The sequence below is a fragment of the Cherax quadricarinatus genome, unplaced genomic scaffold (assembly GCF_038502225.1).
Source record: "Cherax quadricarinatus isolate ZL_2023a unplaced genomic scaffold, ASM3850222v1 Contig626, whole genome shotgun sequence".
NCBI classification, from domain to species: domain Eukaryota; kingdom Metazoa; phylum Arthropoda; class Malacostraca; order Decapoda; family Parastacidae; genus Cherax; species Cherax quadricarinatus.
In genome coordinates this window covers 128,502-143,074 of record NW_027195652.1, presented here as the reverse complement: position 1 = coordinate 143,074, position 14,573 = coordinate 128,502, and the positions used below count along the sequence as shown (strand labels likewise).

At 41.4% G+C, this 14,573-nt stretch overlaps 1 protein-coding gene across 2 annotated transcripts in view; it reads right to left on the bottom strand.

Annotated features, from left to right (window-relative positions):
• Positions 1-227: 227 nt before the first annotated feature.
• Positions 228-14,573, bottom strand: part of LOC128698395 (zinc finger MYM-type protein 1-like) — a 46,765-nt gene continuing 32,419 nt past the window's right edge. For both annotated transcript variants that reach the window (XM_070080575.1, XM_070080574.1), the window contains exons 4-5: positions 8,507-10,703; positions 228-2,137 (exon numbers count right to left, since the gene is read on the bottom strand). In XM_070080575.1, coding sequence (XP_069936676.1) covers positions 9,859-10,703 — 845 coding nt within the window. In that variant the 3' untranslated portion in view covers positions 228-2,137; positions 8,507-9,858. The remainder of the gene's footprint in view (positions 2,138-8,506; positions 10,704-14,573) is intronic.

The following is a 14,573-nucleotide window of genomic DNA, read 5'->3' as shown; positions in this document are numbered from 1 at the left end:
TTAGAGCACTCCAGGAAGATTTGAATAGACTGATGCAGTGGTCGGAGAGGTGGCAGATGCAGTTTAATATAGACAAATGCAAAGTTCTAAATGTTGGACAGGACAATAACCATGCCACATATAAACTAAATAATGTAGATCTTAATATTACGGATTGCGAAAAAGATTTAGGAGTTCTGGTTAGCAGTAATCTGAAACCAAGACAACAGTGCATAAGTGTTCGCAATAAAGCTAATAGAATCCTTGGCTTCATATCAAGAAGCATAAATAATAGGAGTCCTCAGGTTGTTCTTCAAGTCTATACATCCTTGGTTAGGCCTCATTTAGATTATGCTGCACAGTTTTGGTCACCGTATTACAGAATGGATATAAATGCTCTGGAAAATGTACAAAGGAGGATGACAAAGTTGATCCCATGTATCAGAAACCTTCCCTATGAGGATAGACTAAGGGCCCTGAATCTAGAAAGACGTAGAATTAGGGGGGATATGATTGAGGTGTATAAATGGAAGACAGGAATAAATAAAGGGGATGTAAATAGTGTGCTGAAAATATCTAGCCTAGACAGGACTCGCAGCAATGGTTTTAAGTTAGAAAAATTCAGATTCAGGAAGGATATAGGAAAGTACTGGTTTGGTAATAGAGTTGTGGATGAGTGGAACAAACTCCCAAGTACAGTTATAGAGGCCAGAACGTTGTGTAGCTTTAAAAATAGGTTGGATAAATACATGAGTGGATGTGGGTGGGTGTGAGTTGGACCTGATTAGCTTGTGCTACCAGGACGGTTGCCGTGTTCCTCCCTTAAGTCAAGGTGACCTGACCTGACTAGGTTGGGTGCATTGGCTTAAGCCGGTAGGAGACTTGGACCTGCCTCGCATGGGCCAGTAGGCCTGCTGCAGTGTTCCTTCGTTCTTATGTTCTTATGTTCTAAATGGATCATCAGGCACAAGACTCACAGAGGGAAAATTCCTAGGTATCCACCTTGACAGTAGCCTTAAGTTCCGGACACACATACAACAAATCACGAAGAATATCTCCAAGACTGTAGGCATACTATCAAAGATAAGGTACTACATTCCACAATCAGCTCTCCTGGCATTGTACCATTCACTCATATACCTTTATCTTACATATGGAATTTGTGCATGGGGATCAACAGCATCCAATCACCTAAAACCCCTAATAACCCAGCAAAAGGCAGCAGTAAGAATGATAACAAATTCCCACTCCCGCCAGCATACTCCACCAACTTTCAAAAGTCTGAATCTGCTCACCATTAAGAACATCCATACTTATTCATGTGCCTACTACATACACAGAACAATACACGCAAAAATAAACCCTCCACTCAAACTTCTCCTCACCAGCCTAAACAGGACACATGACCACAACACAAGACACAGATCTCTTTCTGATATACCTCGTGTCCATATCACACTGTGTAAAAACTCTATGTACATAAAGGGCCCCAAAATATGGAATTCATTACCAGAAGATATTAAAGTAACCCAGTCTGAAAATCAATTTAAGACTCTTCTCAAAAGCCACTTAACCACCCTAGACTAAATGCTAAATACTCTGTACACACTTACTCACCTATGTACTCCCACATCATAACTTCAAAAATCACATTGAACCTTTTATCCATTGTTGACAGAATATAATTGAATCATTGTTTACACAAAAAGCTTTTTCGAATATAAATATATCTTTGTATTATACAAATTTTGATTCATTTATAATTAATAATCTACTGTACAACTATGAAATAATTACTATCCTACTGTACAACTATGATATACTCCTTAGTATTAAGTAGTCTGTAAGCCAATAATGTTAAGCTGGCCCATAATGCCTAGGCATAATAGAGGCTCTCTTTGCATTGCAACCCACTATTGTAAATACAAAATCTCAATGTACTGTTTGCAAAGACATAAAATAAATAAATAAATAAATAAATAAATTCACTTACCGACCTACTCTCAGTAATGGAACTCAGTTGTTAAGTGAGGGGAGGCTGTATATATGTCCTGGTGTTTGCTCACATTATTTAAACCAATCTGTTGTATCAATTACCAAGGTTCAAACTATTATTTCAAGTTTCCTCTCCAGACATCTGGTACACATCAAGACTTGCCTATTAAGTACAATATGAGCCATTTAAAAACATTACCAATGAATACCAATGTATCATACTTATGACTAAGAATATTTTTATGAATAAATATTGTTATTTTTAAGTATGTTTTTATCACAACCTTTAAAAGATGTTACATTAAACTGTGTGTACTGTATACTTGATGCTGTGTGAGAAAAAAATTTATGTACCTTCTCTAGGGATAACAGGTGACTGTGTTCATAACTTACCATACTGTGTAGTCCACTGTGTTCATAACTTACCATACTGAGTACTCCACTGTGTTCATAACTTAACCATACTGTGTAGTCCACTGTGTTCATAACTTATCATACTGTGTAGTCCACTCTTACAAGTCTTGGGTCAATCTCTCACTTCTGTTATTATTACTACTACTATTACTACAACCATTACTACTATTATTACTATTATTACTACTGCTGCTACTACTTCTACTACTACTACTACTATTATTACTACTACTGTTATTACTACTATTATTATTGCTATTACTATTATTACTACTACTACTATTAATATTATTACTACTACTATTACTATTACTACTACTACTACTACTACTGAGTTTCAACAAGTATCAAAGATAATTTAAAGATTCTGTCAGACCCATTAAAAACTAATGAAAACTAAGAAGCTTATACAGGTCCGCCATCACAAATCCGGCAATCAGTTATTCGGTTCCTTCAGTTATTCGGCACTAATTTTGGCTAGCATAATTTCAAATTTCCAGGGTCGCCACACCAACCTGCTGGTACTGTTTGGTGGTGCTACTTGCTGCATAAGTCATTCCAATTTCTTTTTCTCCATTTATTGTTTTAACCTGCTTACTTTTGGCCCTAGTCATGGTTCCAATGAATAAAAGAAATGCTTCGCATTATGTAAAGCACCTACACAGTACATTATCCACTAAAGATAAGGTGGCTTTGAAGCCACTGTCGGTTGCCATGAGCTCAGTCTTATGAAGCATGAGAATATGCTTTATTATTATGCTAATATCAACACTACAGCTTATTTGCCTATCACAATTGATCTAATATGACATAAGAAACAATATAAATAACATAAAACACGTTAAATACTCCAGAATGAATAATATTTGGCATAATACCGAGCAGTTCGACAGAGTTATGAAGAGGATATGGTAAACAAATAACATTCTCCTATCCTTGTCTTGGTGGCTTATATTAGAGAAAACGGAGTATAGCACAGGGCTAACTATGATATACACTCGTACTCCACCATAAACATGAAACAAAAAAGTTATTTTCTCTCTATAGATTATCACACATAGCAGCATATGTGTAGAGAACCTAGGATAATGCCAAAAAAGTCAACGTGCCTTATTTTTAATACCTGGCTTGGATTAGCCATATATGATTTTTGGTAAATACAGTGGACCCCCGCTTTATGATCAGCTCCCAATGCGACCAATTATGTAAGTGTATTTATGTGAGTGCGTTTGTACGTGCATGTTTGAGGGTCTGAAATGGACTAATCTAATTCACAATATTCCTTATGGGAACAAATTCGTTCAGTAATGGCACCTGAACATACTTCTGGAATGAAATAATATCGTAAGCCGGGGGTCCACTGTATTCAATTCCCAGCCAGGGTAGAAACATTAGGCATGTTTCTTTACACCTGTTGTCTATGTTTACCCATCAGTAAATGGGTACCTGGGTGTTAGCCGACTGGTGTGGGTGTTATCCTGGGACACTGACCTAATTTTCTTGAAATACTCAGCATAACAAGTGCCTTTCTATACAGTAGTATGTCACTCGTAGATAGTGACCCTCGTATTGTAGATAGTGACCCTTGTATTGTAGATAGTCTTAATGACCCTCGTGTAGTAGATAGTCTTTTTAGTATGATAATAAGATGTTATCTTCATTATAGAATAATAAGAAAATATTATAACATTTATATTATAATAATAAGGTAAAAGGACCACAATGGAAATAAGTCACTCTGTCTGACTTTTTTGGGTTATCCTAGGTTCTCTACACATATGCTGCTATGTATGATAATTCTATGTAACTGTATTTGTGTATACCTGAATAAACTTACTTACTTACTGATGTCAGCTAGGCCTGTATACCTTGTACATGTACGTGTAGTAAATAAAGATATTACTATTATTAAAGAGTTAAAAGATAAAGAATCACACACAAAGTGGGAGTTGTCACAGCTGCTCTTTGCTGATGACACTGTGCTCTTGGAAGATTCTGAAGAGAAGTTGCAGAGATTGGTGGATGAATTTGGTAGGGTGTGCAAAAGAAGAAAATTAAAGGTGAATACAGGAAAGAGTAAGGTTATGAGGATAACAAAAAGATTAGGTGATGAAAGATTGAATATCAGATTGGAGGGAGAGAGTATGGAGGAGGTGAATGTATTCAGATATTTGGGAGTGGACGTGTCAGCGGATGGGTCTATGAAAGATGAGGTGAATCATAGAATTGATGAGGGGAAAAGAGTGAGTGGTGCACTTAGGAATCTGTGGAGACAAAGAACTTTGTCCTTGGAGGCAAAGAGGGGAATGTATGAGAGTATAGTTTTACCAACGCTCTTATATGGGTGTGAAGCATGGGTGATGAATGTTGCAGCGAGGAGAAGGCTGGAGGCAGTGGAGATGTCATGTCTGAGGGCAATGTGTGGTGTGAATATAATGCAGAGAATTCGTAGTTTGGAAGTTAGGAGGAGGTGCGGGATTACCAAAACTGTTGTCCAGAGGGCTGAGGAAGGGTTGTTGAGGTGGTTCGGACATGTAGAGAGAATGGAGCGAAACAGAATGACTTCAAGAGTGTATCAGTCTGTAGTGGAAGGAAGGCGGGGTAGGGGTCGGCCTAGGAAAGGTTGGAGAGAGAGGGTAAAGGAGGTTTTGTGTGCGAGGGGCTTGGACTTCCAGCAGGCATGCGTGAGCGTGTTTGATAGGAGTGAATGGAGACAAATGGTTTTTAATACTTGACGTGCTGTTGGAGTGTGAGCAAAGTAACATTTATGAAGGGGTTCAGGGAAACCGGCAGGCCGGACTTGAGTCCTGGAGATGGGAAGTACAGTGCCTGCACTCTGAAGGACGGGTGTTAATGTTGCAGTTTAAAAACTGAACATTAAAATGGTATAAAATACCGACAGGTTTTTAGGTAAGACACATATGCAACAGTTAGGTATCTTTATTATGAAACGTTTCGCCTACACAGTAGGCTTCTTCAGTCAAGTACAGAAAAGTTCATAGAAGCAGAAGATACTTGAAGACGATGTAATCAGTCCATCACCCTTAAAGTGACTGAAGAAGCCTACTGTGTAGGCGAAACGTTTCATAATAAAGATACCTAACTGTTGCATATGTGTCTTACCTAACAACAGTTTAAAAACTGTAGTGTAAAGCACCCTTCTGGCAAGACAGTGATGGAGTGAATGATGGTGAAAGTTTTTCTTTTTCGGGCCACCCTGCCTTGGTGGGAATCGGCCAGTGTGATAATAAATAAATAAAAAAAAATATTATTATTATATTATTATTATTATTATTTTCTCAGTTGTTTGTTGGGTTATCTTATTCAAACTTGGGCAATGTATGATGGAAAGATACTTTTTCACGTACACCAAAAATGAAAGAAATCAGACCATAAATAGCAGAGTTCACTTCTCAGCCATTAGCGGCCGCTTAGCGGTATATTTTTGTATGGTTGTTATGGTTATATTCTCATTTTTTTCGGTCTCATTTGATAGAATGAAAGATATATTACAGAAATAGATATGATTTTAATTGCTTTCATGACGAAAAGTACCTTGAAATTGCGCTCACAGTAGCGAAAATGTTCTATTCTTTAGCGAAGCTCAAGAGTAAACAAATGACGTCACCGTCCAATACCTGTCCACCTGCCAGTCCAAATTCCAGTATGGAGTCAAGAATGGATTGACATTATTTATACAATTATTACAATAATGCAGTAGTCTGCATAACAGTAAATCTTTTATTTTTTTTTTTTTGTGAATAAAAATTCCAAATGGTAAGCAAGAGTAATATAAGAGGGGCCTGTAGCCGTGACTAATGAACAGAGAAAATGTTATTTTAGTGCCAGGAATGTCTACATTGTTTATTCTGGATCCTATTTTGAAATTTGCATCTGTTGAAATTTGTGTGAAATTGGCCAAATTGCCAATTTCTGACCACTTTATTGGGTAGTTGAAATAAGTGAATGGGCGGTTTCTTGTACTCAGTTGACAGACTAGAAGTAAATAAGTTTATTCAGGTATACACAAATACAGTTACATAGATTATCATACATAGCAGTGTATGTATAGAGAACCTAGGATAACCCAAAAAAGTCAGACAAAGTGACTTATTTCCAGTACTTGGCTTGGGCTTGCCATATATGATTTTTGGGGATATAGTTTTGGAGTGGTTGGTGCAATTATTTAATAAATGTATGGAAGAGGGTAAGGTACCTAGGGATTGGCAGAGAGCATGCATAGTTCCTTTGTATAAAAAAATTATAGGGGGATAAGTCTGCTGAGTATACCTGGTAAAGTGTATGGTAGAGTTATTATTGAAAGAATTAAGAGTAAGACGGAGAATAGGATAGCAGATGAACAAGGAGGCTTTAGGAAAGGTAGGGGGTGTGTGGACCAGGTGTTTACAGTGAAACATATAAGTGAACAGTATTTAGATAAGGCTAAAGAGGTCTTTGTGGCATTTATGGATTTGGAAAAGGCGTATGACAGGGTGGATAGGGGGGCAATGTGGCAGATGTTGCAAGTGTATGGTGTAGGAGGTAGGTTACTGAAAGCAGTGAAGAGTTTTTACGAGGATAGTGAGGCTCAAGTTAGAGTATGTAGGAAAGAGGGAAATTATTTCCCAGTAAAAGTAGGCCTTAGACAAGGATGTGTGATGTCACCGTGGTTGTTTAATATATTTATAGATGGGGTTGTAAGAGAAGTAAATGCGAGGGTCTTGGCAAGAGGTGTGGAGTTAAAAGATAAAGAATCACACACAAAGTGGGAGTTGTCACAGCTGCTCTTTGCTGATGACACTGTGCTCTTGGGAGATTCTGAAGAGAAGTTGCAGAGATTGGTGGATGAATTTGGTAGGGTGTGCAAAAGAAGAAAATTAAAGGTGAATACAGGGAAGAGTAAGGTTATGAGGATAACAAAAAGACTAGATGATGAAAGATTGAATATCAGATTGGAGGGAGAGAGTATGGAGGAGGTAAATGTATTCAGATATTTGGGAGTGGACGTGTCAGCGGATGGGTCTATGAAAGATGAGGTGAATCATAGAATTGATGAGGGGAAAAGAGTGAGTGGTGCACTTAGGAATCTGTGGAGACAAAGAACTTTGTCCTTGGAGGCAAAGAGGGGAATGTATGAGAGTATAGTTTTACCAACGCTCTTATATGGGTGTGAAGCATGGGTGATGAATGTTGCAGCGAGGAGAAGGCTGGAGGCAGTGGAGATGTCATGTCTGAGGGCAATGTGTGGTGTGAATATAATGCAGAGAATTTGTAGTTTGGAAGTTTTTCTTTTTTGGGCCACCCTGCCATGGTGGGAATCGGCCAGTGTGATAATAATAAATAATTTTTTTCTCGGTTGTTTGTTGGGCTACCTCATTGAAACTTGGGCAATGTATGATGGAAAGATGCTTCTTAATGTACAACAAAAATAAAAATGATGGACGATAAATAAGGGAGTTCACTTCTCAGCCGTTAGCCGCCTCTTTGCAGTATATTTTTGTATGGTTTTTATGGTTGTATTCTCATTTTTTGGACTCATTTGATATAATGGAAGATATATTACAGAAATAGACATGATTTTGATTGCTTTCATGACGAAAAGTACCTTGAAATTGAACTCAAAGTAGCGGAAATGTTCGATTTTTGCCGATGTTCAATGAACTGTGTAAGTCAAGTTGGTTAATTTTATTAAGTGCATTCTAACTTAACCACTCTGTAATTCAGCAAACTCAGTAATCCGGCACACTACAGGTCCCAATGATGCCAGACTTGTGATGGAGGACCTGTATCTACGTTCACTTGCAAAATCACCATATTGAAACACTCAAGAATAATGATCATCTTTCTCCTCCTTGACTTCCACTCTGTCATTAGCACCGTCACTATTAATATTAACATTGTTGTGGTGTAAGCCAGTCCAAACAGTGATGGCAGTAGTAGCAGTATCCACAGCTGTCTTTTTTACCTTCAGTGTAACAGGCAGTAGCGGCTCGTCAAAAAATAGAATGGGGGACCGTGTGACTGCAAGCCTCGTAGAACAGCATAATAAACGTTATTAAACTAATAATTTTTAAAATTAAACTAAATTTAATAATGATAAGCATTCACAGATACATACCCGTAAATGTTGTCACAGTCCTGCTGGTGGAGACGTGGCTAGCTGACCTGATGATGTTACAACTATTTGAAAACAAAATCCGAGTGTCGATTTTTTGACGTCGCAAAATGGTTTATAACTTTTTCATTAAAATCTTTCATTTCTGTTATCATCATGTTTTCAATTGATATCATTGCTAGAGCAGTTAATTTTTCATTCACCATTGTACTGCACAAAAATTTGTTTATTCTTTTCAAGGTTGAAAAACATCTATCTGCTTCTGCTGTTGTCATTGGAGTTGTTATTAAAATTTTTAACAGCTTGACAGTTTCTGAAAATGTTGACTGCAGATGATTGTCATTTATCATCTCTAGCAAGGCAATAAGTTTTTCTGATTTGCAAAAATCTACTCTTGAATACAGTACAGAGAGTTCAGTTCTCAATTTATCTTTTTTGAGCATGGGATAGGCTGCAACTGCATGCTCAAGTGCATCACTAGGGAAGTTTTCAGTATATGTTGAAAAATTACTCGCTAGTAGTAACTGGCTAGCTTCCAAATGATTCGTGAAACTGAATCTCATTCTACATTGCAATAAAATTACGTCACAAACCTCTTTTGCAGCAACTGCTTTATTTGTATTAAATTTTCTTCTCTTTGGTTCAGAAGGCATTGTGGAAGCATCACATTCATCTCTTAATTTCTGAACTGAAGAGGCAAAAGCTGTTAAAGAGGCATTAGTCTCAACTGCATTAATATTTCTAGACTGAAGCTGAGAAAACATGATGTCAACGTGATGCATCACTTTGGAAAAAAATTCCAACCAAAACTGAAATTCAGGATCACTCAGGATCCTCTTGATACCCGCTGCTGCAGATCCAGTATCTCTTGAGTTAGATGCTTCTAGAATAGTGCAACACTCAATCAGTGCATCTTTCATCTCCTGCACAGCATTAACTGTTCTGCTCTTGAAATTCCAACGTGTTGCAGAAGGCCTTGGAATTCGACTGCCCGCAGTATTCTCCAATGCTGTCATTCTTTGCGGAGATTTTGAAAAAAATGCTGGTATTCCTGACAAGCTGTTAAAAAATATTCGAACATTAGTATTCTGCGATGTCACCTGCTGAAGAATCAAGTTCAGTTGGTGCGCATAACAGTGTATAAAGTGAGCATTGGTATACACTTCTCTTACTTTAGTTTGCACACCTTTGTTGACACCACTTAACACAGCTGCACCATCGTAAGTTTGAGCAGTGAGCTTATGTGGAAGATCACCAATTAAAATCTGCAGCTCTTTTAACAAAACACTTGACAATACTTGTGCTGTTTGATTGGTTATGCTAAAAAGTCTTCAGAATCTCTAAACAAGTTTGTCTTATAGCTCGTACCTTAGAACAATCACCATTTGTGTTTTGTCATAACTATCCATTGTTTCATCACACATAACTGCCAAGTATTCAGCATTCTTCACTTCTTCCTTGATTTTGTTTTTGCAAATTTCTAACATAGACTCTAAAAGTTCATTATGTATTGATTTTGATGTTCCTTTAAACACTGCAGCATTATGTATATGAGCATCTAAGCTAGAATCCAAACTACAGGCAAAATCAACTAGGCCTCGAAATACACCTGGATTTTTGGAGCTTGAGGTTTCATCATGTCCTCTGAGAGGGAGCTCAAATTTGCCACAGAATTTTATGCAGTTTATAATTTTGGACAATACATTTCTGTTTTTTTCAACCTCTTCATTGTGTTTCGCTATTGAAATCTTGTATGCTGAATCAATTTGAGCTGCAATGTTCACTTTACCAAGCATTGACAAATCAATAACGTTATTTATATGCTTGGATGACTGCTCATGTTTCATTACTTTTTGTGGTAAATGCCTTAAGTCAGTCACGCCAATTTTTGTCCATGAAGAGTCTCCACCAAATAGTAAACATGGAAAACAGAATAAAGCATTCTTTTTGTCACACCCACAAAGCCATTCACTTTTCTGGTAAACACTGACACAAAACTGACGTGTATATTCTTTGCTCCTGCTTGTACTTTTTTGTAGAATTGATAAAACTGGTGTATGTCGTCCTTTTTCTTTTATCTTTACTTTTTCACTTAAAATCAACTGTGAAAAGTTAATACTTTGTAAATATTTAACTGAGTTACTAACAGGTTTTGAAATTTCCAACCCACACTGAAGATTTTCTCCTTGTTTCTCTTCACCTGCAACATAAAATTATATTAACACTGTGTATTCATCTTCACAGAAATTATTATTATTCTTAAAAATAATAATAATAATAATAATAATAATAATAATAATAATAATAATAATAATAATATTTATGAAGGGATTCAGGGAAATTGGTTAGCTGGACTTGAGTCCTGTTGGTGGGAAGTACAGTGTCTGCACTATGAAGGATGGGTGACGGTATGTGCAGTTTAGAGGGATATCAGTACACCTCTGGCAATACAGTGATAGTGTGAGTGATGGTGAAAGTGTTTATTCTTTTTTGGGTCACCATACCTCTGTGGGAGATGACCGGTATGTAAATAATAAAAAAACAAAAATACAGTGGTACCTTGACTTACAAGTTTAATTCGTTCAGTGACCAATCTTGTAACTCAATTTGCTCATACAGTGGTACCCCGAGTTTTGTACAGCTCCCAACTCGAACAATAATGTAAGTGTATTATTGCAAGTGCTTTTCTAAGTGTACTGTTGGGGGGTCTGAAATGGACTAATCTAATTTACATTATCCCTTAGGGGAACAAATTCGTTTGGTAACAGCACTCGAACAGCCTTCTGGAACAAATTATGGCTGAAACTCGGGGTACCACTGTATACTAAATCAATTTTCCTCACTGAAACTAACTGAAAAGCCATTAATCAGTTCCAGCTCCAAAAAAAACACCCCAATTTTTTGTTACGAGATTTTAAATAAGAAAAATGTATTTATAAATAAGAAACATTGTATACCCCACCCACCACCTTCACTACTCCACCCACCACCTTCACTACTCCACCCACCACCTTCACTACTCCACCCACCACCTTCACTACTCCACCCACCACCTTCACTACTCCACCTACCACCTTCATTACTCCACCCACCACCTTCACTACTCCACCCACCACCTTCACTACCCCACCCACCACCTTCACTACTCCACCCACCACCTTCACTACTCCACCCACCACCTTCACCACCCCACCCACCACCTTCACTACTCCACCCACCACCTTCACTACTCCACCCACCACCTTCACTACTCCACCCACCACCTTCACTACTCCACCCACCACCTTCACTACCCCACCCACCACCTTCACTACCCCACCCACCACCTTCACTACCCCACCCACCACCTTCACTACCCCACCCACCACCTTCACTACTCCACCCACCACCTTCACTACTCCACCCTCCACCCACCACCTTCACTATTCCACCCACCACCTTCACTACTCCACCCACCACCTTCACTACTCCACCCACCACCTTCACTACTCCACCCACCACCTTCACTACTCCACCCACCACCTTCACTACTCCACCCACCACCTTCACTACTCCACCCACCACCTTCACTACTCCACCCACCACCTTCACTACTCCACCCACCACCTTCACTACTCCACCCACCACCTTCACTACTCCACCCACCACCATCTCTACCCCACCCACCACCTTCACTACTCCACCCACCACCATCTCTACCCCACCCACCACCTTCACTACTCCACCCACCACCTTCACTACTCCACCCATCACCTTCACTACTCCACCCACCACCTTCACTACTCCACCCACCACCTTCACTACTCCACCCACCACCTTCACTACTCCACCCACCACCTTCACTACTCCACCCACCACCTTCACTACTCCACCCACCACCTTCACTACTCCACCCACCACCTTCACTACTCCACCCACCACCTTCACTACTCCACCCACCAAATTCACTACTCCACCCACCACCTTCACTACTCCACCCACCACCTTCACTACTCCACCCACCACCTTCACTACTCCACCCACCACCTTCACTACTCCACCCACCACCTTCACTACTCCACCCACCACCTTCACTACTCCACCCACCACCTTCACTACTCCACCCACCACCTTCACTACTCCACCCACCACCTTCACTACTCCACCCACCACCTTCACTACTCCACCCACCACCATCTCTACCCCACCCACCACCTTCACTACTCCACCCACCACCATCTCTACCCCACCCACCACCTTCACTACTCCACCCACCACCTTCACTACTCCACCCACCACCTTCACTACTCCACCCACCACCTTCACTACTCCACCCACCACCTTCACTACTCCACCCACCACCTTCACTACTCCACCCACCACCTTCACTACTCCACCCACCACCTTCACTACTCCACCCACCACCTTCACTACTCCACCCACCACCTTCACTACTCCACCCACCACCTTCACTACTCCACCCACCACCTTCACTACTCCACCCACCACCTTCACTACTCCACCCACCACCTTCACTACTCCACCCACCACCTTCACTACTCCACCCACCACCTTCACTACTCCACCCACCACCACCTTCACTACTCCACCCACCACCTTCACTACTCCACCCACCACCTTCACTACTCCACCCACCACCTTCACTACTCCACCCACCACCTTCACTACTCCACCCACCACCTTCACTACTCCACCCACCACCTTCACTACTCCACCCACCACCTTCACTACTCCACCCACCACCTTCACTACTCCACCCACCACCTTCACTACTCCACCCACCACCTTCACTACTCCACCCACCACCTTCACTACTCCACCCACCACCTTCACTACTCCACCCACCACCTTCACTACTCCACCCACCACCTTCACTACTCCACCCACCACCTTCACTACTCCACCCACCACCTTCACTACTCCACCCACCACCTTCACTACTCCACCCACCACCTTCACTACTCCACCCACCACCTTCACTACTCCACCCACCACCTTCACTACTCCACCCACCACCTTCACTACTCCACCCACCACCTTCACTACTCCACCCACCACCTTCACTACTCCACCCACCACCTTCACTACTCCACCCACCACCTTCACTACTCCACCCACCACCTTCACTACTCCACCCACCACCTTCACTACTCCACCCACCACCTTCACTACTCCACCCACCACCTTCACTACTCCACCCACCACCTTCACTACTCCACCCACCACCTTCACTACTCCACCCACCACCTTCACTACTCCACCCACCACCTTCACTACTCCACCCACCACCTTCACTACTCCACCCACCACCTTCACTACTCCACCCACCACCTTCACTACTCCACCCACCACCTTCACTACTCCACACCACTACTCCACCTACCCTACTCCACCCACCACCTTCACTACTCCACCCACCACCTTCACTACTCCACCCACCACCTTCACTACTCCACCCACCACCTTCACTACTCCACCCACCACCCACCCACCACCTCACTACTCCACCCACCACTACTCCACCCACACTACTACTCACCCACCACCTTCACTACTCCACCCACCACCTTCACTACTCCACCCACCACCCTTCACTACTCCACCCACCACCTTCACTACTCCACCCACCACCTTCACTACTCCACCCACCACCTTCACCTTCACTACTCCACCCCACCACCACCTCACTACGCCACCCACCACCTTCACTACTCCACCCACCACCTTCACTACTCCACCCACCACCTTCACTACTCCACCCACCACCTTCACTACTCCACCCACCACCTTCACTACTCCACCCACCACCATCACTACTCCACCCACCACCTTCACTACTCCACCCACCACCTTCACTACTCCACCCACCACCCACCACCACCTCACTACTACACCCACCACCTACACTACTCCACCCACCACCTTCACTACTCCACCCACCACCTTCACTACTCCACCCACCACCTTCACTACTCCACCCACCACCTTCACTACTCCACCCTCACTACTCCACCCACCACCTTCACTACTCCACCCACCACCTTCACTACTCCACCCACCATCTTCACTA